General features: G+C 36.0%; 1 protein-coding gene across 3 annotated transcripts in view; it reads left to right on the top strand.

The window, feature by feature from the left end:
- Positions 1-23,223, top strand: part of ASCC3 (activating signal cointegrator 1 complex subunit 3) — a 359,800-nt gene extending 336,577 nt beyond the window's left edge. For 2 of the 3 annotated variants that reach the window (XM_019442967.2, XM_053904622.1), the window contains exons 38-43: positions 11,241-11,392; positions 11,760-11,795; positions 13,082-13,229; positions 17,208-17,417; positions 19,379-19,554; positions 19,636-23,223. In XM_019442967.2, coding sequence (XP_019298512.2) covers positions 11,241-11,392; positions 11,760-11,795; positions 13,082-13,229; positions 17,208-17,417; positions 19,379-19,554; positions 19,636-19,783 — 870 coding nt within the window. In that variant the 3' untranslated portion in view covers positions 19,784-23,223. The remainder of the gene's footprint in view (positions 1-11,240; positions 11,393-11,759; positions 11,796-13,081; positions 13,230-17,207; positions 17,418-19,378; positions 19,555-19,635) is intronic. The other variant, XM_019442970.2, reaches the window with a different exon arrangement.
- Positions 23,224-26,652: the final 3,429 nt, after the last annotated feature.

A 26,652-nucleotide genomic window follows, 5' to 3' on the forward strand; every position in this document is an offset into this window, starting at 1 on the left:
CTAGGCTCTATTCTACTTGCTTCGCATTGGATTAGTCGCGACAGTCCAATGAAGTAGTACAGTTATCCTCATTTTACACATGAAAACTAAGTAATTTTCTCAAAATCACATCAAAAAAAAAAAAGTTTTTAGCATAGTTTGGTTATTTGCAATAAAGGTATATCTCACCATTTCCCTTTGTCCTGTAAGGATGGATGTAAAATTGTACTCATGATCTAGTCAGAATTTCTTTTAAAATATGAGAATTTCACAGCAATTTCTACTGTTTTTAAACTAAGAATTTCCACTAGATCATGAATAATATTTTTAATTAATTGTTCCCTTTATACTAAAATCACCTTCTTTTATTTACTTAGTTCCCTTTCAGTGGTCTATATTTCCTTTAACCAGTTCTAAGAGCAAGTTGTTAATATGGTTGATATTTGTAATTGCTGTATTATATTACATCACTCCACAGTTTCCAGTAGATATGCTGTTTGCCTTTTTTATATCAACTGCTTATGCTCTTTCTCAAGTTTTTTATATCATTCTAGATAGACCAGTGAATTAACCATTTACTTCCCCACATTCTCTCTGAAAACCACAAAAATTGGAAACAATGGAGGAAAGACAGATTGCTGATATAACCATCAAGGGAAGGAGAAATGCCATCATAATTACAAAATAACCCAGTAAAATAAATAAATAAATACATATATATGTATGTATATATATGTATGTGTGTGTGTGTGTATATATATATATAAAATACAATGTATTACATCTACATACGTATACATATGGACAAAAAGTACATATATTAGTATGCATATATTTTAAATATACATGTTTTATGCATACTAGAACAAGCTATGCATAAGTGTACTATTAAAACACGTATACACATATCTTATGTTTCTCTTGCATTCTTCAGTGCTGCTTAGGTTAGGTTCTTGGCTTCTTACACTGGTTAATCACAACTAACAACTAATGGAGCTCCCCTAAAGGCAGACTTTGTCCATCACATGGATTCTTTTTGAAAAGCTTCAAACTTCTAGTAGCAATAAGCAATCTCAGAGATTCCTTGCCTCAAGATACAGAACTACCAATTCCCCCCAAATAGCAGACATCTCCCCTTTACTATCGAGGAAGAGTGGAAAGTTCTGTATTCTGCATACCAAGCAAGGCACATGTTTATATAGATCGAATTCATGTTTTGTTGCCCTCATGGAGGTAGGCAAAGGTAAACAAGAGGGCCTGCTTTGGCAATAATCTAGGGATTCAGTACCTAAAAGGTATGCTCTGGCAGGTAAGGTGTAAATTCTTGCATCTGACCTTTTTTAAATATTTGTTTATTTATTTATTTTGAGAGAGAGAGAGGTAGAGATAGAGGCAGAGAGTGAATCCCAAGCAGGCTCCATGCCGTCAGCGCAGAGCCCTATGCGGGACTTGATCTCACGAACCGTGAGATCATGACCTGAGCCTAAATCAAGGGTTGGACACTTAACCAGCTGAGTCACCCCAGTGCCCCTGCATCTAATTTTAATAAAAGAGCTGTGATTTCACATTATTTTCCTTAATGCCCAGGTCTTTTTGAACTACTGTTTCCAGCCTTTCTTCTCTTGCACACAGAAAGTAATATGTAGCTCATCTGCCACACAAATTAATGTTAACATGCTTTTTGTTCTTTTGGGTCTTATTAGTATCAAAGCAGGGAGAATTCTTTCCTTAATTGTGGGATAACTGACATGCAATATTATGTTAGTTTCAGGTGTACAGCACAGTTATTTGACATGTGTATACATTGCAAAATGATCACCACTGTAGTCTAGTTACCATCTAACATGCTTTAATAGGCTTTATCAATTGTCATGAATGGTGCTAGCCATAAATAAAGGGGAGGAAATCTATGAATTGAATAGACGTATATACTTTTCTCCTTTCAGAAAACCTTCTTCAGTTTGCAAAAACAAATCCCTGAAAGTTTATTGGTGAAATTGTTCTTTAACCCAAACTTCAAACAATAATTTGACGTCTTTATCTCTCTATAAACCATTTCCAATAAACTTAGAGTATATTACATCTCATATCAACTTTATCTTCTTTATAACCCACAGCTATTCTGAAAACACATTGAATTTTCAATCTATTTTTTAAAAGATTTTAATTGATAAGTTTAAGATATGTATGTATGTACATATTCAAGTCTGAAAACAGGAAAGAATAGGATAAGGGAAACAAAAGATGATACAATGATATGAATATTTTTCATTGACTTTATTTTTTTTAGAGTACATTATCTATTTAAATTCAAGTTAGTTAACATACAGTATAGTATTGGTTTCAGGGTAGAACCAGTGATTTATCCCTTACATACAACACTTGGTGCTCATCCCAACAAGTGCCCCCCTTAATGCCCATTACCCATTTAGCCCATCCCCCCACCCACCTCTCCTCCAACAACCCTCAGCTTGTTCTCTGTATTTAAGAGTCTCTTATGATTTGCCTCCCTGTTTTTATCTTATTTTTCCTTCCCTTCCTCTATGTTCATCTGTTTTGTTTCTTAAATTCCACATATGAGTGATTTAATTTTTTAACTGAGAAATACTATGACTTTAGCTGGCTCTATATTTCCATTAACAAATGATTTCCATTTGTGTAGATTAAAAAGCATGAAAATATTGTATGACGCCAGGAGATAGAACTGCCATGAAGCAAGACTAACGTAACCTTTGAGGAGTATTTACCTATGGGTGCACTAAGCACATGCTTAGTGGGTTGTCAATGTATTGAAGAATGTCAGTGTCAATTAAGAGAACAAGTTTTAGAATTGTAGAGTCAAATACAGTTAGCAGTAGAAATAGGCCAGGTATTGCTAAGCTTAACAAAAGAAGTACTTGGTCAAATCGCTAATCCAATACTTGTAAGAAATGTTTTGATATAGTAACTGATAGATAAAACCTTCTGTATATTCTTAGAATCCTTTCACACTTTTAAATGCTTACAATTAGACGAAATGAAAAGATTATCTTTAAGTGGGTAGTACAGCACAATAGACTTCAGAAAGCTTCTTCAAATCATTTTAAGAAAAAGATGGGTGGATAATAAATAAATAATTTTTAGACTTCCAAAATTGGATTATACATATTTAGAGATCTATAATCTGAAGAGTTAAAAAAAAAGTAAATAATTAAATAGTTAATTGCTGCAACTCAAATTTTTAAAGGATCCTAAAATGAAAATTACACTACTGAGTTTTAAATATATCTGTTTTATGGATATTTTAAGGAATATTAATACTATGAGCGTACATTTGGAGGATTTTGCATCATCCAAGGTAGGCTGGAACCTTATCAATAACTATTTATAATATCACTGACTGTTAAGGTAACTTGGATATAGTTCTTGGCATGTAGTGTATTTCAATATATTATGATGAATGGAATGAATAAATATTTCTCTTTTTCCTTTCAAGTTATTTATTAGGAGAGGATTGAAAAGGGAGATTTATTATGTGTGGATTCTCACAATGTTTTTGAGATTATCTGCCAAATCTGAATTGTCTACCAACAAATGTAGTCTGTTTATTATAAACATTAGTGTGACCTTATCAAATTCATGGAAACAGGGAAGTCTAATTCAGGCTGCTTTCCTGGCAAGACTGCCAGGAGCTCATATCTTGCCATGGAAGCCTGATGAAATTTTCTTAATGGATGAGTATTTAAAAGCAAATAATGCTAAATGAATTTAATCCTGAAGGATTAATCTTCCAAATGCAAAGATCCATACCATGGTGCAAAATCATCATCCAGTTGACTCACTCTGTTTCACATCTGAAACTAATATAAACCTTGTATGTTAACTATACTGGAATTAAAATAAAAATGTAGTAAAAAAAATAGAATCATCATCCAGTTAGTGGTTATTTCTTCATGTATGAGAGCTACATTTTAATTCCTCAGTAGAACACAGGAAACAACATTTAAACAAGGTACCATTTCCTTCCCCAGAAGCAACACAGAGCTAAATGCATGTAGCATTTCCAAAACTAACACAAATGTGTGGATTTTGAGGTGTTAAACACCTTTACTTATTCTTGTGGATTTACAGGCAATCTCCCTTCAAGCACTATAATATAATTTGGAAGGCTATTTCCCCCTGGGTGACTCTACCTGTAAGCTTTTGTATGACAATTTGGTGACGGTTTATTGATGATGTGATGCTATTATGAAGGATCCTTCTACCCCCAGCTCCTGTCCTCATACCCACATAACAATCCTTTTCCCGGTTGGGGCTATAGGAAATGAGTAATGCTTAACCCATTTGTGTGATCAACTCACTTAAGCAGCTACTGTGAAATGTTAATCACAACTTTAATTTGTACTGCATTAGCATTTTGATTAACTTGTAGGCTTGCTAGCACACTTGAAGCGCTTTTACTCATAGTTACAGCTCGGAAATGACTTTTTGATTAATTAAGTTTGTTAGACAGCAGCTGAGCTTCCTGAATGCTAACCTTCTGGGGGGAAAAGTTCAGGAGAAAGTTCCAGTGAACAACTGTTGCTATTGAAAAGGATTCTTATAAATGTACTTATAGCATTTTAATTATTGACAAAATATTGTATCATTACTTGCAGCTGACCTCAACCTTTAAAAGAGTATGCCTTTCTGTCAAGAAAAGCTTTTTTTTTTTTTCTTTCAGTTTTTCCCATCATTGTAAAACTTCTGGGAGCTCTTGAACTAAATAGTGCATTTTCTAGCAGATGTGTAACAACTAATGTTCTAACAAGCTGCTTAGGATGAATTTCCATAGTCTTTTTTTTTTAATACTTTATATTTTAGAACAGTGTTAGATTTATTGAAAAGTTGCAAAGAGAGTACAGAGAGTTCCTATATATCCCACACCCAGTTTTCCTCTGTTAGTAACATCTGACATTAATAAGGTACATTTGTCACAATTAATGAACCCATATTGATACATTATTATTAACTAAAGTCATACTTAGAATTCTTTAGTGTACTTAATGTCCTTTTTCTTTGCTAGGGCCCCATTAAAGGTACCACATTACATTTAGTTGTCATATCTCCTTAGGTTCCTCTTGGCTGTGAGTTTCACAGACTTTTATTTACTTATTTTTTATGATCTTTCCATAGTATTTTGCATTCACATGACATTCCATAAATAGTAACTTCTGTAAATTAATGAAAATCTTTTTCTCCCATTCTAGACTAAACCTTTCTCTTAAGTTCTGTCAATATATTATCTTTATGTCCTCTAATTTGAACAGAAATAGCAACATTATCGAACCATTTCAGCCTTTGTCATGATGTTATTTTCACGTGGTTGTTGCAATCTGTACACTGCAACTAGATACCCAAGCGTGACTAGCAGGAGATGTGAGGAAAAGAGAAAAAGTTCCTTAAAGAGAGCAAAGGATAAAGGGAGGAAGAAGAGAGGGTACGAGTCAGAATGCTAAGGGGACTGTGGGTAGAAGAGCTGGGGCATCATCTGTCCTCTCCATATGTACTCTCTACAGCCACAGACTCTTGATGACAGTGAGCACTAATTCACAGACTTTTCAAACTAAATTTAGAAAATGTTAAATAATGGACCTTAGAGCTGCATCTTATTATCCACCTGTTAATATCATTTGATGTATATTGAATGATAGCTTTTCTTTAGTGTTCAGTGATTCTATTTTCTTGCAATGAAGTTGACTTAATTCGGTCACAGTACTCAAAGTTCCTATGTTACCCTTGAACCATTTAAATCCAGAATTCAGTTGGATTCCAAATGATACATAATACGTGTATGTCAAATATTAAGATGTACTTATAACCAAATTATGGATTCAAATGTATTCGAAAATTACTTTTTCAAAAATTGTGTTGATAAAATTCATTCAGAGACAATAATTGATCAAACTCCTAATTTTTCTGGAGTTTCTATTTTTCCATTATGTAGGGGGGAAAAGGACACATGTAAACCACTTTAAATTCTTCTTGAAATAATACAGGGCAGGGGCACCTGGCTGGCACAGTCGATAGAGCATGAGACTCTTAATCTCAGGGTCATGAGTTCAAGTCTCAGGCTGGGTGTGAAGCCTACTTAAAATAAAATTAAAAAAAAAAAAGCCAAGGTAAATGTAAATCATTCAAAGGTAATAAAATATAGTGTAATGCACCCAGGTAATTGATTGGCAAACCAAGATCAAGTCTTAATTTCACTTTTGAGTGCTGTGATTGCATAGTCACTGAACTCACGAGCTTCAGTTTCTCTGTGAAAGGAGAATGATTACTAATCCCTCCCTCACACTTGGTATCATTAACAATCAAAGGTGAGCTATTTACGAAAGTGTTTTATAATCTCTGCACTATTATGCAAGTATTTTCCCGACACCATATACTCATACAGTCTATGCAGGTTGACTTGAATAATATAATTCACTGTTTAGGACTTTTAATGATTGAATGAAATTTTATTTGATATAATATGGAGAGACATGTTGTCAAGCTTGCATTGTTAAATATAATCTATGATAGCAGAAGGTATGAAAAGTATCTCTAGATTTGGACAAATCTGTCCTTTGCAGAAGTAGTGACACCACTGTGAAAATGTGGTTGAATTTAAATGCTAAGACCAAGTCTGATATATGCTTAGGGAATTCTTGAAATTGATTCAAAATAAATGTTCAGGACATGAGTTGTATTCAAGTCATAAACCATGCCTTTGGCTCCAGGACTCCAAGAGTCTAAAAAATTTCCTTCCAGAGAGTGTCCATTTTCTAAACTTGTCATTGTTTATGGGAGTGAGGGGTGGGATTGATTTTTGTAGTTTGTGGTGGTGGTGGTTTACCTTGGCATAAAGCCACATACTGCAGAAGTTCTTTAGTTTTTGCCTGGACTTTTCACCTGGCTCCATAGTGGCACCTCGGTTAAAACCCCTGGTCTCCTATGAATAAATGACAGCTCCACTATTTCTATTAATTATGACAAGATTTTAATAGTAGTATAATTTTATAAATGAATACAGTACTAGAAATTATATTTCCATTTTGTCACAGCTGGAAATGACAAAGAGTTCTCGATCAACAATCAATTGAAGTTCATTCCAACTTAGTAGGAGAAAGTCTCATACACAGAGTCAACCCCCATCCATTTTCCCCTACACTTAGAATTATCCTAGTTTTGCCCTGTAGTAGGTAACATGCCAAGTAGAAAGTGGATGAGAGATAAAGGGGGATTAAGTATTTGCCTAATATTAATGCTAAGCTGGTAAAAAAATATCCACAGAGTTATATCTCCTCAATGTACTAAAACCACCTTTGTTGTTTGGTATTAGATCTCTGTAAGGGACTTTGAGATGAGTTGGGGAACTGAGCCGTGATCTCCAGCTGTTACCAAATTCAGTCCCACTCTGGGAAGGAGCATACCTACTAGGTTTTATCTGTCAGGAGGACTGCTACAAAGGACCATGAGACACAGGGAATCCATTGTAGACTCAGTCATGCGGAGATACATCACTACAAGTTACTAGGACCCTCAAGTCCATTTACCTGGACCATCCCCTGGCCTTAGCTTCTTTAGGGGTATACCTCTGAACAGTAACCAGGGCTTGCCCACTCAAACTGAGAACCAAGCCCACATCCACCAGTTTGGCCGGAGCCTCAGGGACTGTCATTAGCCTTGTTCCCTGACTATCTCATAATTGGCACCTCCCCTGATGAACTGTTTTGCCCATTCCATGCATCTGCTCCTGACCTTGCATGCTCTGGGCCTCAAGGCCCTATACTTCTCGATGCAGAAATTCACGCCAAAAGGCCCAAAGGAAATCCTTGTTAGAAAAAATGGACTATTTTAGAGTGTTCTTTTCATTTTATCATGGAAAAACTTTAGAAATAGGCCCCTGTTTGTTGAGATCTGTGTTCCAGGCAGTATATTAGATACCTTACTTAGTACATTACCTCATTGTACCTATATAGTTCCCCTATAAGGACATGTAATAACACCTTGAAATTGGAACAAAATTAGGATTCAAATCTATGTCTATCTGACACCGAAGCTTGTAATATTTTTCCTACACTGAACTGCCTTCAGCAAGTTTGCAATAATTTAGGCAGAAGTTGTTATAATCATTGTAATTGGGTTTTTTACCAATATTCTTACACACACACACACACAAAATACTCTTTGAGTGCACTGGGCTAGAGTTAACAGAATATTTCTAAATTCTTGCTGCCAAGAAATCTATAGTTTAAAGGGCAGATATGTAAACAAAGAATCACAATAGGGTAATGGTGGCATGTGTCCAGAGCAGCAGATGCATAGAAAAAGAAATACCTACAATCCATCTGGAAGAATCAGGGAGACTTCACAGTAAGAAGTAGCATTTGAGGGGCACCTGGGAGGCTCAGTCGGTTAAGCGTCCGACTTTGGCTCAGGTCATGACCTCACAGTTTGTGCATTTGAGCCCTGCGTCGTCGGTGGGCTCTGTGCTCACAGCTTGGAGCCTGGAGCCTGCTTCAGATTCTGTGTCTCCCTCTCTCTCTGTGCCTCCCTCTCTTGTGCTTTCTCTCTCTCTCTCTCTCTCTCTCTCTCTCCCTCCCTCCCTCCCTCCCTCCCTCTCTCTCTCAAAAAAAAAAAATAAATAAATAAACATTAAAAAAAGAAGTAGCATTTGAGCTACTTGAAGGATGTATCTTGATCTTGAAGGATGAATCAGAATTTCCTGAGTAAACAGGTAGAGCAGGATTTGCAGAAAGAGAACATTAAGAGCAAGGACAAAAGTGGGAAAATAGCAGTAGTTTAGTATTGCTATTTTAGGAGTACAGAAAGGGGCCAGAATGATAAGCCAGGATGGGCTAGATCACAGACCAGAACTATCATGCAGAGAAGTGCTAGCTAGCATTGTCCTCTACACCATGAGAAGCCATCAAAGAAATGTAAGCAGACAAATGACACAATCAGTGTCATCTCTGTGATAATTTACTTTGGTAACCATATAAAACATGGATTGAAGAAAAATTATATGAGATGAGAATAAAGGGGTAGTTATTAATATTCCAGGTAAGAGGTGATGAAGGCCTACACTAAGGCAGTGGTAGAGGTGGGGGGTGAGGGGTGCAGAGAAAACAGGCCCAACTCGAGAGTGATTGAGCAGAGAGCAACACTTGGCTCAGCACATTTAGCACATTTGGGTGGTTGCAAAACCTTTTTTTATCCCAGATTCTTGATCTCCCTACCTGCCTTTTCTCTAAATTAAAACAAGAGAAATAATAGTTTTCAATTCATGACATGGCTTTTCATTTACTTCATGTAAGCAATCACTCTGCATGATTTTTTACATTTTCACATCTGGATCATACAATGAAAAATTGTGGGGAATGCTCATAAATTTTATGAAATCTTTCAACTTCATCATGAAAACTTCAAAGTTAAAAACATATGGTCCATCCATCGAGCTCTTCATGTATGTGAGCTTTTGGTCTGGAATTTATTTCCAGTCAAGTTATAATGTAAAATCGCCATAGTTACCCACATTACAACTTCTAACACCATCATGATCTGCATTAGGTATAATTATTCGTTTCTTTTTTCTTTTCTATTCCCTTACATAACTCAAGAGTTGTGACTTGTGAACTAATGCTGGGTTTTTTTTTCCCCCCTTTGGTCTGAGTACAGTGTTCCTCATGATCTTTTTGTCTCATACGCTTCAAAGAAAAACAGAGTATTTTAATCAACTGTGCAGAGAAACAGGAAGAATGGAAGCCAATTTTCCCTAGATTGATAAACATGTACATTCATACAAGTATACACATTGATATACACATATACATACATATAAATGTATGTATTACATTAGTATGAGGCTTTTTCATATATAGAGGACTCATGGGTGCTAAAACCCCGTTTGACCATTTCATCATAGTAACCATGATATCCAGAAATGTTGACCCATTTCCTTGTAATGTGTTTAAAAAGACAGCAGACTGGTTTAGCCACATGTTTTTTAAACTATTGTACTCTTTCTTAAACTAGAAAACACAGAATAGGAAATTCAAAACTTAGAAGAAAAATGTGTCTGCCTCGGTAGTATTAAGTAATATGGCAAATTAGTTTTAGTAGCATAATATGCCTTAAAAATTATTTCCAGGAGTGCCTGAGTGGCTCAGTCAGTTAGGCATCCAACTCTTGATTTCTACTCAGATCATGATCTCACTATTCATTAGATCAAGCCACGCGTCAGGCTCTGTACAGAGCCTGCTTGGGATATATATTCATTCTCTCTCTCTCTCTCTCTCTCTCTCTCTCTCTCAAAATAAATAAACCTTAAAAAATTATCTCCAAAAATATTCTAATAGGTTTTTACAACATTTTCATAAATATTTTATTGTTGGTGAGCTCTTTACCATGAAACTATCATTTTAAGCATTTACTACATCTCATTTCTCTTAGCTTTATGTCTTCATTTCCCAAAAACAAGAGTATGCTCCTAAAACTGTATAAAGTAGCTGCCTCAGATCATGATATTAACTTATGTGTCTTTAAGTCAGCGTTCTCCAGAATCTAATTTAATTGAAATAGCTTTGCCTGTGTAAACTTCTCCTTTGTTTAAATAAGATTTCACTGTTTAGTTTTGCCTTAAGCAAATGCAGCCGTTTGTTTGTCCATAAAACAGTAGATTAAATGTATAGGCTAATATGAATAGTTTCTCATCCTTCCACTTGTACCACTGGCAGTAGCCCTATTTGTAAGTGTGTAGTATATTATTTTCATTGAAAACCGAGGCTCTGTCTTTAGTCCACTTTTTGGAGAAAATAAATTTCTGGCAAAAAAACTATTGCCTTACTATTACTGATACTAACTTTGGAAAAGACTTCCAGAGATTCACTCTTTAAATCCAGCTTCCAGTGCTCTTGATACAGTGAATTATATAGGTATTTGTTCTTAAAGTAGATTGAGTTTTTCTCTGTTTTATTGCTGGGTACCAGTATTTCCTGGCTCTATGTGCTACCCTACAAACAGCTAAATATTTGGCACTTTACAGGAAGTGGTGTACAAGTGCTATGAGAGTTTGGGGGTTGTTCCTACCAATCCAACTGTGGTTTACTTTCTGGTTTCTATTTTGGTTAATAGTAATTTAGAGGTATCATGCTCATTTTATGTTCGTTTGCCTTTTGTTAAGGTTAACATTAGATCCCCAATGGAGAGGGCAGGGGCCATGGTATTCTTGTAATATGTGCATTTTTCCCCCTGTTCAGGCAATGTTGGATGTGGCTGCAAACCAGGGCTGGCTGGTGACTGCCCTGAATATCACCAATCTGGTTCAGATGGTGATCCAGGGTCGGTGGTTAAAAGACTCTTCTCTTCTTTCAGTACCAAACATAGAACACCACCATCTTCACATTTTCAGGTAATTGTTTTAATTTTCAATGTGACTGGTTTTTTTTATTTCAAAAATAATATTTTCTTTACATGTGTGATCGCTTAAATTTTATGTTATGCCGAAGATATTGGTTCTTTACAGTGAAAATGCCTGTCTCCCAGAGGGAGACATGAGCTAGTGATATAAGGTTCTCAGTTGGGATTTGGTCATCTACCACAAGCTGAATCACAATTCATTTTAACCTTCTATTACATTGTTTTCTATTTACAGCATTACCTACATTTCCATTTTAACTGCATTTATTCCTTTACAATATCAGCCTTCATTTTAAAAGATGTTATGAAAGTGCTGTGTAATCAAAACCAAAATGAATTACCAATTTCTCTAATTGCAGAATAGATTTGAGGGATCTGGAAATCCATTGTCAAAGGTAAATCGTACATCCGCAAAATGTCCAAAACTGGGTAGTTGTATATACTAGCAGCTCAAGATATAACCTATATTTAAGAGTTTATATTATCATCCAACTATTTAACCTGTAGGTCCTGTGTACATAGCTGCAAAAATTCTAGCAAAAAAAAAAAAAAAAAGAACAGTACCTCTTGTAAGCAAGATTGGCAGTATTTAAATAAAAGTGTTTCTTTCACACTAGCATTTCACATCAGTTGAGAAATACTTTGCAGCTAAAATGTTGGTTTACGGTCATGTAGACCGAAAAACAGAAGAAAGCAGTCTGGCTGTAGGCTGCCATCATGTACTTGCTGCCTGTCAGCTAGACTATGGCGTGCACTCATTTGAGGCATCTAGACACAGAGGCCAACCAGAACCTCACACACACATGGGGGTCTCCAGGGAAAGTCCCTCAGTTGGCCTCAAGTGTACTGGGTGCCAAGGCAATTATTTCCATGGTGCTTGAGTCCCCAGCATGGGATGTCCTGGAAACTAAAAGGCATATTCAGAGAGTGAGCCATACCAGCAGCAGGTGGCATGAGGAGAAAAGCAGATACCTCATGTCTGCAGCTCAGTTTCAGGAACCCTTCCAAGACAGTACTAAGTGTTACGGGAGTTGGGTTTCAACAGTAAAGTAGGTACATAAGAGTACTACTGTGACACAGCACGCAGGGCTGTTATGGAAAGCTGCTTGGGGTCTAGGAGATTTCATCCAGCTCTTTGCTGTCATCCTGAAAAAGCTCTATTAATATAATTTTAATCATATTTTTCTTCTTGTTGTATAAACAAGATAGTAAGATTTAGGTGGACTGTGTTTCTGTGCCATAAATCTCAAAGATTCCCAAATGTACTTTTCATTGTAGGTTCCCAAAAACTTAAGATGAAAACTTTATTCAAGTAATTATATTAGAGACATTTGCCCGCATCCTTTAAAAAAAAATATCAGGGCTCCAATTCAGTGCTTTATCCACAGGAAGCACTGGTATACATTAGTGCCTTCCTATAGAAATTCACCCCCTACCTGTAAACCCTAAGTAGTTACTGAGCTCACATTTGATTTACACATCTTATGTCATAATAGCCAGACTGCCTTGGATTGATATCTTAGAGAATGCTGGCTGATTTTGAAACATGATGATAATAGCCTTTAAAAAGTTGTATAGTAATCTTAATTTTAAAAAATTGTTGTCATCAGGTAAACCATCATTGTCAGGAATTCTCATTTATTCTAGGAAAGAATTAGTTAGTGTTGATATTATTTTTCAGGAAATGGAGCACAGGCACAAAAGGTGGACGTTCTGGGTGCCATGGCTTCATCGAGTGCCTTCCTGAATTGCTCCATGCCTGTGGAGGGAAGGACCATGTATTCAGCTCGATGATGGAAAATGAGCTAACAGCTGTAAAAATGAAGCAGGTAAGATCATTGTTTCTGTGTTTCAAATCTTCCTTATTCTGTCTGGGAAATTGTACCTAGAGTTTTCTAACCTAAAGCATTGGTTTTGGAGTCTGATTCATCTGGGTTTAAATTCTGTCTACCATATGCCACGATTATGAACATGAAAACATCATACCTGTCTCATGAAGTTTTGTGAAAATTAAGCAGGATGTTATTATATAAATTGCTTTATGTAGTTCCATGGGGCGCCTGGATCGCTCAGTCAGTTGAATGTCCAACTCTTGATTTCAGCTCAGGTCACGATCTGAGAGGGTTGTGGGATCGAGTCCCATACTGGGCTCCACACTGAGCATGGAGCCTGCCTGAGATTCTCTCTCCTCCTCCCTCTGCCCCTCCCCCACTCACACATGCACAAGCACATGTGCACACTCTCTCTCTAAAACAAAAATAAAAATTTTAAAAACAAAATATAGTTATGTAGTTTCTAATATAGAATAGAGCTCAATAATATTAAAAATAGTTACAGTGACAATAATTAGTAGCATTGGCATTATTCAAAGTTGATTCTGTATTAAAGTATTAATGTATTAATGTATTAATACTGATTAATGTATTAAACCAGTTTAGAAAGGACTACAGTAGCTTGTCCATCACTAGGCTATATTACCCACTTGGGTATAAATTTCAGTTGAGTAGATTTTCATGCAATTCCCTCAGTTACTTTTTTATGCCCTCCCCCTTTATTTTAATTGCTTATTGTTCCTAGGTTCTAAAGTATTTCTCTAAGAAACCCCTTTTTTGTGTACCACATAACTTAGAGAGCTAAATGTGTGTTGTAAAAGACAACATAGGTCATCTCTCTAAACCTAGTCTTTGGAATGGCCAAAAATATGAATGAATGATGCCAGAAGTATTTGGCATATATAGACTTTTAAGTCTTAAGCAGTTTTAGCCTAAACATGTCAAACATTCAGGATTTATAACATAATTAGCATACTGACTTGCAAATGTAAGTATTAAGATAAAGAAACTTCTAAACCATGTCATTCTTTTTTTCCATTGGAACTTAGTTTTGAGCAAGACTTAGAAAAAGTATAACAGGCAGTGAAGTCTGATTGTTCAATTTCTGTTGAACTCAAAATTGGCACCAAAAAACAACCTAAATTTTCATAATAAGTGCCTACCTTTCTAACTAAATTACCATCAAAATTATGAATAAAAACAATATATTGAAATCAAAACAAGGCTTCTGTTAGCAACAACAGATTTCTAACCTAACATACATTGATTTCAAGCCAAGTTTTAGATGTGATGAAAAATTAGAACATTGTTATAATTAGTTCAGGGAGAACTCAGAAGTAAACTTACTTAATTTATTTGCATAAATTGCCATTCTGTTATCTTTAAAACCAAATGCAAATTGGCTCAGTCTGATATGATGATGGTTATTTGGCTCAAAAGTGCTTCAATTTGCAGAGCAATCTGGTGTCGGCTCTGCAGTGAGGCGATCCCAGGTAACATACAAATCCTGAATTATTCCAGAAATTAGTATGTTTAAAGCATCAATTTAAGTGCTAATTGCAGTAGTAATGAGAAAAAGCAGTACGACTGTGAGATTTGCATCTTCTACCCCATCAGTATGCCTGGAACGGCTGCTGACTGGCAGAGGATTTGGCTGCTAATTAAATAATTGTATGCATGGCAATGCTCTTGCCTGATTCAATAGATGAAGATTAATCCTCAGATAAATATGTTTGGCTGGTATTGAAATGTCTTAGCAATTTCTTTAAAAATAGCTTATGTTTTTCTGTATATATGTGTGTGTATACATACGCACACCCAACAAGTATGTGTGTACACACCAACGATGAAAAAAAAATATTTAAGCGCTACTGAAAGATTACATATATATGAAAACCAGATTTGACTTTTGGGGGCTTTATAAAGTAAAATCCCAATGAGTTGCTAATAACCGGAAACACTTCTTGGTAACTAATTTAATAGTACGAGTAAAGAAACATGAAGTCTTGCTTCCTGTAGTAATTGTTGTTTGTGTTGTCTCACAAAGTTAAATGCTTTACAGAAATTGTGTATTAAGTGTCCCCTTGATCACTTTTCCACTCTGGCCAGTCTTAGAACATCAAGTGGTATAGCTTCTATACTCAATGACTGTTGGCTCTAGGAGGGGATAGGGCCATCTGTTACCTTGAATGAAGCACAGTGTAGACCATTCTGTACCTTGACTATTTCAAGATCTATTCCAGACATCATTTCAGATTCACAAGACAAGTTATAGGATTGTATTTGGATTGAAAATTTGCATTGGATTTACATTTTTTGAATTCCTAAGGGGTAGTTTGATTCACGAGGGCTACTTCATTTCAATTAGGTGTACTCGGCAGCACTAAAAGTCTTAGCAAACAGAAAATCAAAGCCTATAAGGAAATCTATGGTATATATTTAAGAAATAAAAGAAAAACCAAAATTAAAGTAGTCTTAAAAACTAACTTAAAAGGTAACTGATTAGTAACTGATTAAAACAACCAATATATTGAGAAGTTTCTTGACTGATAGTGATATTGCCACATAGTTATAAATATTAGAAAAATATGACAATAAGTAACATGATAACATTAAGTTTATTTTGTTACATCCTTTCTGTAGACTTAGGAATTCATTCATTCATTCAATAAGGATGTCACTTGATATATGCATACTGATTTCTCAAAATATCTTTCCATTTAAAGAGCAAGAATGAAATCAGTAAGATATTTTCTATCCCTTTAAAATGCATCATTTTAATTGGTATTCTCAATATAATGCCAAAAATACATAGTTATTTCCAGAAGGACCCTAGACTTACAGGATTCTTTATGATATACAGACACATAGGAATGTTTTCCTTTCAGAATAAATTTGGAATATGGACAAAAAAAATTTTTGTACAATAGTCAATGAATGATGCTGAGTGACATCAACAATTGCATCACAACGTTTTTTTTTTTTTCCAGGTTGCCTTTATATCCCCAAGTAATGCTCTCTGCCTTAGAAGTCATGTAAATATTAGATCCGATGCTTCTCTAAAACAAACAAGTTTAAAAACAAGCATTTTTAGACTTATTGTTTAGTATAGACCATAGCCACTCAATATCTAGGAGGGATTTACAGTGAAGGAGTCACAGTATAGCTAATGATTAATACTTTTTTAGTTCCCTTTAAAAAGACTTTAGGGGCACCTGGGTGGCTCAGTTGGTTAAGTGTCCAACTCTTGATTTCGGCTCAGGTCATGGTCTCATGTTTCATGAGATAGAGCCCCGCATCAGGCTCTGCACTGACACCAGGGTGCCTACTTGGAATTCTCTCTCTCTCTACCCCACACCCCTGCTTGTTCTCTCTCTCTCTCTCTTTCTCTCTCTCAAATAAATAAATAAACGTTAAAAAATAATAATAATAAAGACTTTAAACTACAAAGAGCAAAAACACACTAGTTTGACACACATACAAATGAGTTCAAGAAAAACTGGGAAATCTGAACAAGAGCTGTGGATTATATCATGTCAATATCCTGTATTAATATTGTACTTTAGTTTTGAAAAATGCTACCATTGGAGGAAACTGGCAAATTGGTGCACAGGATCTCTCTGTGTTAATTCTCACAACTGCATTGAATCTAGAATTAATGTCAAAACAGAAGACCATGGGGGAGGGGAAGGAAAAAAAAAGTTAGAGAGGGAGGGAGCCAAATCATAAGAGACTCTTAAGAACTGAGAATAAACTGAGGGTTGATGGGGGGTGGGAGGGAGGGGAAAGTGGGTGGTAAGCATTAAGGGCACCTGTTGGGATGAGCACTGGGTGACGTATGGAAACCAATTTGACAATAAATTTCATTTAAAAAAAAAAAAAGGTTGATTTTTTTCAAAGCACACTATTTCTTACTTGATCAGTGCATTTCACATTAACCATCCCTTTATTATCTTTTCCTCTTTTTTTATTCAGGCGTGGAATTTCTTATCCCACTTGCCGGTGATAGATGTTGGCCTAAGTGTTAAAGGCTGGTGGGATGACTCAGTGGAAGGACATGGTGAACTCTCTATCACAACTCTGACTTCAGACAAACGAAATGACAACAGGTGGATCAAATTGCATGCTGATCAAGAGTATGTGCTTCAAGTCAGCTTGCAGAGAGTCCACTTTGGGTTCCACAAGGTATAGTGTTTGGTTTCCATTCTCAAATGCTTCACACCAGACACCGGCATGCGCCACCACACACACATATCTTTTATATTACTAATGTGTCCGTGTCATTCATGAATCCTGCTTTCTCAACTGGCCTTAAGCGGCAAGAGTCAGTCTTCTGAAATCAATCATTTCTCCCCATGTGCCATTTTTCAGCCCCAGAATATCCACCTTACATAATACATTGCGTGACATACTGCTCTCATATGGTCTATGTACTCAGTCCGGCAGAATTCCCTGCAATGCCTTTTGGAGTGCAGATTCCCTGGCCGTACTTATCAGAGTGACTGCATCAGAATCTCAGGGGGAGAGGTCTCAAAATCTGTACCTTTACCCAGCACCCCAAATGATTTTTAAGGACTTGAAGGTTTGGGAAGCACTGCCCTGGGGCACTCTGATATGGAGGGACCGCATTTGGCTGCATGGGAGCAAAGTTTTACCACTTAGCTCTGTGACTTTGAGTAAAACACTAAGCTTTTCTGCGCCTCAGATGCCACATCTGCTTGTTTCCTTCACCATAATACCTGTGAGAGAGCGTTGTCAATGCTCATACAGGTCAAAAATTTAAAGTGTGTTCATTTCCAATTACTGTGCTTTTTTCTGTTACCTATGACACAAATATTAAATATTGGGGCCTCTAAGAATATTAGCATACAGCATGTAGGCAGATTGGTTTTTAGTACCATAATTGAAATAAGAAAGGATTTGTCTTCTGTTTCACCCAGTGCCAAATCTAAAATAAGCCCTCAGGAATGAAGTGGTTGTTCGTGAGTACGGTCCACTCTCTTTCAAACACAGAATGGCAAGTAGCTTTCTGTTGTTACATCTTTTTAGTGCTGTGCTTTCAGGTCCCATCTCACTTAATTTCTAATGCTAAAAATCAGTCAGTGTAAGTTCAAACCGATTGGCCTCTGGCAGTGTAGGGGCTCTAATATGAGCATTTTTAGAAGACCTAATGTATCCCAACTTACAAAAAAATATGGTAGTAATCATACAGATAAAATCATGGGGGAAAACTACAATTTTTCTACCTTAGTATTACTACTTAAAAATTTAATCATGCCTTAATCATGCTAGAAAAACCCTCAGCTTTGTTTCTAAATGCTGTAAAAATGCATTGCTCTCAGACTTCTCTTTTAAAATGTCTTAAGTGCAACATCTCCCTCTAGAATATTTAATGATGTCTGATTGAAAGCATGTCATTATCAGTACATTTTATGCCATAATGCCAGTGTCTTAAAGAATCACTAAAATCTTGTATTTGGTAAAATCGATCTAAAGTAAAGACTTCAAGTGCTGCCATTATGGCGATATCTGATCTTGGATTGTGGTGATTGATGCATTTTACAAATCACTTGGCTTACAATTTCCCATTACTCAAAGAAAGGATTTTTTAATATTGCCATATTAGAATATATGCTTTTTTATGTGAGTTTGATTCTTGGGTTGAGGGAAGGTATTTATATGATATAGTGCTTACTATCTTGAGGTCCAAGGTCTAGTCTTGATTGTCTTTTTTCCCCTAGGTATCAGTTTCTTGTGAATAAGACTTTGGAAGATTTGGTTAACATGATTGTATCTCAATTCGTCCATCTTCAAATAGGGTACTAATATCATTTATAAGAATGATGGGAGAATTTACTAATTTGATATTAAGATTCAGGGCTTTCTATTCTAACTGAGCCAAATATGCTGGTGATTATAGCCACAAAGTAGTGTCTATAATGTGCTTTGAGAATCCTGAAAAGTGGCAGGTGATAGCATATCAAAAACACCAAACAATAAAATTTAAAACATCCCAGATAGATAACACTGAACTGCGTCGATTTATGGCCTTCAAGGAAAACAACCTAGCCTTTTAACCACAACCGAAGGGCATAGAAAGTCTAAACATTATTAATGTCTTATCTCTTTTTTTTTCTGGTTTATAGGGAAAGCAAGACAGCCACGCAGTTACCCCCCGATTTCCCAAATTGAAAGATGAAGGATGGTTTTTGATATTAGGAGAAGTGGATAAGAGAGAACTTATTGCTTTGAAAAGAGTGGGATATGTTCGAAACCATCACGTTGTTTCCATTTCTTTTTATACTCCGGAACTACCTGGAAGGTAAGCAGGGTCTCACCACCCAAGTTCTGAAAGAATTAAATATGACTGTTGTTTTACACTTCATTCTGTTTTTATACTTAGGTATATCTACACACTGTATCTCATGAGCGACTGCTACCTTGGCCTGGACCAGCAGTATGACATTCATCTCAATGTCACACCAGCGAGTATTTCTGCCCAGGTCAATGAGGAGGTCTCTGATGCCTTGATTGACCTGAAAGTGAAGTAACCTGACCCGAACAGTCCATTTGAGAGAATTGGTTAAGAAGTCTGGCTGCTCATCTAGACAAAGTCGAATTGCTTGATGTTTGCCTTGGTGGAATCAACTTCTAACCTCAAGACACCCAGGAAATTGACGGTGGCTGCAGTATTGACTCCAGCAACACAAAGTCAGCTGCGGTGGCCTTTTAACAAACGTTGCCTTTCAAAATGTTGTCTTCATGAGTTTCTTGATATGTAAAATGAACACACGTGTAGGAAAACCTTTTGTGTATATTGAGATGATATTTAGGAATTATCCATCAATCTTACATCTCATGGTGTAATGTTTACAAGAATGTTGGTTTCTTATTTTCTAAGGAAAACTACACTGAGACATGACAGTGTTAGGATTTGTTGTAACAGATTTCTAGCCCTGCAGCATAAAATACATAAGACAAATCTGTATGGAGACATATAATATGGGTTGTTAGCAAATTTTATACTTTGATCACATGGAGTTTCAAGAATTTCTTATAGTCAAAAATGTTAATAATATATGATGTAAAATTATATTGCAGAGCCCAGTGATGATAAGGAAAGCAAAATATACTGATCTTAGAAAATGTGGATACTATAACTGGTGGAAATAAAATATTTAGAGTGCCACTTCAAGACAAGCTGACTCAATTATCTCGCCTGCTTCCTTCCCATTTGTTCCCCCCACTCTTCTTTTCATTACCTCTGCTTCAAGACTTTACTTCCATACCCTTTGTGATATTTATTTATACAAGGTGAGAAGTACAGTGTAACTTGTGTTATAACATGGAGAGACCACGTAGTTTTATTATCATGATGACTTATTATTTATGGAAAAGAAGAATGAAATATTGTTATGTAGCATGGATCTTGGGTACTACAGTTATTGTAAAACTTCAAATTATCATAAAGCCTTTTCAGCCTGAGGGTTTATTGTCTTCTCTTACCAGGTGTCTGTCTGTCTTCCATCAGTACGGCTGACTATTCACAGTGAAAGTAGCCCTAAACAGGAACTCCATATGCTTGAAGAATATGAACTGATAATAACTCTGAGCCTTCTCTCTTTCAGAAATAATCCAAAATGAGTAGGTAAAAATTATTTCATGACCTTAATTTTTTAAAAAGAAAAATCTGAAGAAAGTTTTAAATTTTTTGATTATTACTAAGTATAAAAGAACTTAGCTTCTAAGATATGTACTGAGCCCTTATATTAGCTTTCTTTTTCTGCTTTCAGAAATCTAAATTCTAAATCTAAGCAAAACAAGGAGATAAAAATTTTTGGTTTAATGAGTTCTACTTAGATCATTTTAAGGTCCTCAAAATTCTAAGAATGATTATTGATTCCAGGTTGTCGATTTTAAGTGATGGAGAATGGTTGCAGGGTCTAGAAAGTTACTCCCATAATTTCAGCCTCAGCCCTTTCACTTTCCGTCATAAGGATTCCATACTACTCCTGGAAAATAAAATTCTTCCAATTTGAGGCCTTTAATGAGATTTCAAGGATTCTACCTCGCTTGAAACTTCTACCCTAGTCTTTTGCATGTCAGTTTGAGAGATCTTGGAGTACTATTCAGAGGTTGCTTCCAGTCTTACCCAAGGTCAAGCACACACAGCCAGCCACATCTGAATGGATGCTTACATTTTTCTTGTTACTCTTCATTTGGCCTGTAATTCAGAAAATATTTTTAAAGTTTCATGAGTAACGCTGTATCTGTGAATTAATATTAACCAGTTCATTACAGAGACATCCTGGAAAAGATGATGGACTGTAATCCATCTTTGGTTGAGCAGAATCACAGCACCTCCCTCTCATTAAAAATTATTTGAATCTCCAAATCCTTGTTCACTTACTTGTTATCTTTTATTTGGACTTCTTAAACTACATAGATACCATGCCTATCCATTGAAAACAAATACAGTTACTTTGAATGACTGCACCCTTTGATTCCAAGTCATATTGGAAGCAGTTTTTAAGGTTTTGAGGGTTGCAGGACTGATCTAAGATGAATTTTATTCTCGAGGTTTCCACCTTGGAATCAGAAGACTGCACTTTGCAGGATGTGGAGAACTGATCTGGAGCCAGTTCTCAAACTCCCTACAGCCAATCAGGCCCATATTTCCAAATGGCCTCAAAAGTGCCCACTTTTCAGGAGGGAATGGAGCTTCTGAAATAACCACATAATTCCTGCAAATGAAAAGGCTAACACTGAGTAATGCTGACTGCCATAAAAATGAAACTGCCTTTTTCATGGCTTGTAAATCGACACCAAAGACCATCAGAAAAGGGAGATTCCAAAAATGTTCTTCATGGCAACACATCAGAATTGGTGCATATTTTCTAAAAGTAATGGTCTAAAGGGAAAAATCTTTTTTGGATGTCTAAGTCTAGGTTTGTGTCTGCTTTCTAGTCAAATTGATGCAAGGGTTATTAAAAAAAAAAAAAAGTACTAACCATGGTGAACCAGCAAAAAAATAAAATGGGTGTAAAGCACAGAAGAGGAAGTTTGGATTGGGGTGGGGGGAAACTCTCACAACACAATTATAAAATAATGAATAAGCAGGCTACTGTCAGAGACCTTCATTAATCAAACGTTATCTACTCCAACATTATAGTTGTCTCTCCACCAAACTCCAGATCACACTGGAAACAAATCATTGCATACCTCTTCAAAAATCTGAAATTGATACTACAAAGGGTGTCTAACAGTCATTCTAACGAAGAAAGCCAGTGACTTCAACTAAGCTTTTAAATAAGCTTGTCAGTTACAATACCAAAACAAATAGGTGGTCTATCAGGAATGTGCATCTTTACGTGTGTTACTTCAGCTGGCTATTATCAGAAAATAGGCTCTATTTCCCATTACAGCACAGTTTTACCAAGGGTCTAGAAGGAATAGGCATGGAGTGGAAAGAAAAGCTAGGCTTGCAGTATCAAGAGAAGTGGTTTGGGTTTTTTGGTTTTTGGTTTTGAGTTTTTTGTTGTTGTTGTTGTTGTTGTTGTTGTTTTAATTATGTTTCTGTAATACTACCTTGCCCCTGTGTTGTGTTTGGTGATCCAAGCATATATTAGAAGATTTAGGACAATGTATTCCATCAACTCTTCTGTTTCCATTTGTCACCTACAAAACAGAGATGATACCTGCCTGCACTTCCTCTCATAGTATTTGGCTCCATTGTGATAAGGGCAGTGAGCTTCATTCATTGTTGTATACACAGTGTCTGGTACAGCAAGTGTTTTGTCAATTTCATTTAATCTTTTACATGAAAATGCTTAGAAAATGATAAACAGCTGTCAAGAGTAAATAAAAGGTAAATGAAAGCCTAAGGTGATAAATTGTAAACAAACTCATCCTCAGGATAAATTTTATGACTAAGAGCCCACCCCACCATTGCTATTACCCCACCAAAAACAATAAAATCTTTGTGCTCAGAGAGGGATTCACTTGTGTTTCATTCCTTTGTGCTACAGTATTTCCACCTCCACAAATACAAATGCATGAGCAATTTCAGCTGTAGCTCAGCGTACATGGGAATGAGGATTCCTACAGTGGGCCTTTTCTGAAAATAGTTTCTGGGGACGTGCTTTGGTGGGGTAGTGAATGGTACATGGAGGCCCCACCGAATGGAAGAGAGGTCCGACTGCCTCATTTCTACCCCTTCTGGTTTCTGAGGATAAACATCACCCTTTCATAGTCTTCCCAAGGGCCATTTCCGATGTCCAAGTCAGCAGAAACAGGGACTATTCTGGAAATAGAACAGGTTTTGAGAACAACGGTGTGGGAGCTCCTCACACTTTCACCAAGTATTTGGGTGCAAGGTATGTGGCACCCAGAATGAAAGACATTTTAAAGCAAGTTTTAAAACTCCCTTAATAGCATCTGTGTACTTTTCCTAACATTGCAAAGCAATACCTACTCTGTCCAGTTTCCCTGGGAGTTGTGTTGCTCCCATGCTTGTAAAAGCGTGAAAATCAATTTGAGTGTATTCAGTAAAAACCTAAACCCTTTCCCTTTAAAAGCAAATATTTGGTTCTTCTTTCAGAAGTAACTATTTTTACACCATTTTATCCAACTTCTGAAACCTAATTCTAGCCAAAAATAAGAGGAAAAAAATATGCCACTGGCTTCCAATAGTGCTGTTTGTAGCAGGAGCCATCAGAATAATATGGACATCTTAGTAAAACCTCAATCTTATTTTCTGATACTTTAGAAAAATGCATTCCTCTAAAAACACATTACCCTTCAAGTGGCCTTTGGAGAAACTGAAACATTGAAGAAATCCTTGGATTGCAGCAAAGAACATTCTCCGTGGACAATTCCAATCAATTATAGAAACATAACGGTACCCAGATCATATAATGTACCACAGTGATGATCCTGGCTCCTGTCCATCTAACAAAATGCTGCATCTCATAAGCATTGGTCCTGCTGCTGTATGCAGCTCTTCAGCCCAAAAAGATTTACTCTCGATTGTTGCTTTTCGTGCTAAAAATGGTTGTACATTTGCATCTTCTATTCCAGTTTTGTCATTTCGTTATCTTTGCCACTGTGTTAATTATTTTTGGATGCTTCATCCTATCCCCAAACAATATATTTGAAACACTCATGAGGATGCATTGCATAAATATTGAATGTGTTAAAGACAGAGTCTGAGGTAATTCAGAATGAATTTAAGTAAATTGATTGGAATCAGCTTTTATTTAGGAAATCTTCTAGGGACAATTCTGACATATTTAAAATAACTAACTGTTCACAGAGATGCAATCTGCTTGTGCATTCCAACAAATCCATGAATCAGCAATCAGAACAGAAATACATCCCTTTAATATGCTACAGAACAGCTAAAAAGAGATTCAGGAAGATGATACCAATTACAGCAATAAAATACCTGGGAAAATTCTTCAGAACAGAAATGTTTTTAATAAAATCAGATAAAGATAATGTAACAATGATGAGGTGTTAAAATGAAAAATGGAAATGGAAAGTACACCCAAGCTGTAATTACATACATGTTTTATAAGTTCAGTAGACAGAAAAATGAGATCTGTTCCACCCTGGTGAACAGTGAGGGAAAGAGAAGTGGCAACTGTAATTAAAAGTCAAATGTCTTGCATTGGATGTGGCAATGATTTCTTGGATATGACACCAAAGGCAGAGGCAACAAAACAAAAAATAGACAAATTGGACTTCATGAAAAGTAAAAATTCTTGTGCATCAAAAGACACTATTAACAGAATAAAAAGGCAACCCACAGGATTGTAGAAAATATTTACAAACCATATATCTGGCAAGGGATCAATATCTACAAAATGTAGAGAACTCCTAAAACAACCAAAACAAAACAAAACCCTGATCCAAAAAGTGGGCAAAGGAACAAACATTTCTCCAAAGAGATATACAAGTAGCCAATAAACACATGAAAAGATACTCCACATCACTAATCACTAGAGAAATGCAAATCAAAACCACGAGATACCACCTCACACCAATTAGAAGAAAATAACAGAAAATAACAAATGTTGGTGAGGATGTGGAGAAATTGGGACCCTAATGCAGTATTTGTGGGAATGTAAAATAGTGGGAAAATGGTATGGAAGCACCTCAAAATAATAAAAATAGAATTACCATTTGATCCAGGAATTCCACTTCTGGGTGTATACCCAAAAGAATTGAAAGTAGGGTCTCCAAGAAATATTTGTGCGCCCATGTCCACAGCAGCATCATTCACAGCTAAAACATGAGCAACCCATATGTCCATGAACAGATGAATGGATAAGCAAAATGTGTTATGTACATATAACAAAATATTATTCAGCCTTAAAAAGGGAGAAAATTCTGACATCTGTTACAACAGGGATGAACTTTGAGGACATAATACAAAATTAAATAAGACAGTCACAAAACACAAATACTCTATGAATCCACTTATATGAGGTACCTAGAGTAGTCAAATTTATAGAGACAGAAAGCACAGGGGTGAGAGCCAGGGGCTGGGGAAACGGGGTAGTGAGGAGTTAATAGGTATAGAGTTTCAGTTTTATAAAATAAAACAAACTTAGGAGATGGATGGGGGTGATGGTTGCATAACTGTATGAATGTATTTAATACCCCTGAACTGTATGCTTAAAAATGGTTAAGATGGTAAATTTATGTGTTGTGTTTTTTTACCACAATTTAAAAAGGGTATTATTTTTACAAAGTCAAATATTTTGGAGCAAAGATGAAGAATTACAACAAAACCAAATGACACTTAAAATGTTTACTAAAAGCTCAGGACAATGCACTATGCAGTCAGAATACTGTATTGCCAAAAGTAAACATTCTAAATAGAAAATTTATCAGATCATTTTACCAATTTATTCTACGGAACATAAATTTGAAACACCTATTAAATGCTGGATCTGGAAATCTTTGTTTCTAGATATCAAAAATGTGGAAACTAACATAATGGATATCCTTGCACTGTTACTTGAATTTTTTGAGTTATAACATTTTCCATGCCTTTTAAAAGAAATAAAACTAAAGGTATAGTTGATGTCCTGGTACACCTTTTCCCAAGCCTATTTTTCCCTTATATCCCAGAGTTAGTTATTACCTTTCCTGTACATGTTTTTATACTATTACTGATATAACCACATAATTTTGTTCATGCTTTTACGTGATTTTCACATATACCTAAAAATATATAGCAGCTGTTGTAGGGAGCCTCCAAGATGGCCCCCAATAATCCCTGCCTCCTGGTATTCACACTCTGGGCAATTGCCTCCCCTTGAATGTTGACCAGACTTGAAGATTAATTTCTGATGAACAGCTTATGGCATAAGTGATGGGATATCACTACCAAGATTAAGTGATAAAAAGA

The sequence above is a fragment of the Panthera pardus genome, unplaced genomic scaffold (assembly GCF_024362965.1).
Source record: "Panthera pardus isolate Hobbes unplaced genomic scaffold, ASM2436296v1 HiC_scaffold_17, whole genome shotgun sequence".
NCBI lineage: Eukaryota > Metazoa > Chordata > Mammalia > Carnivora > Felidae > Panthera > Panthera pardus.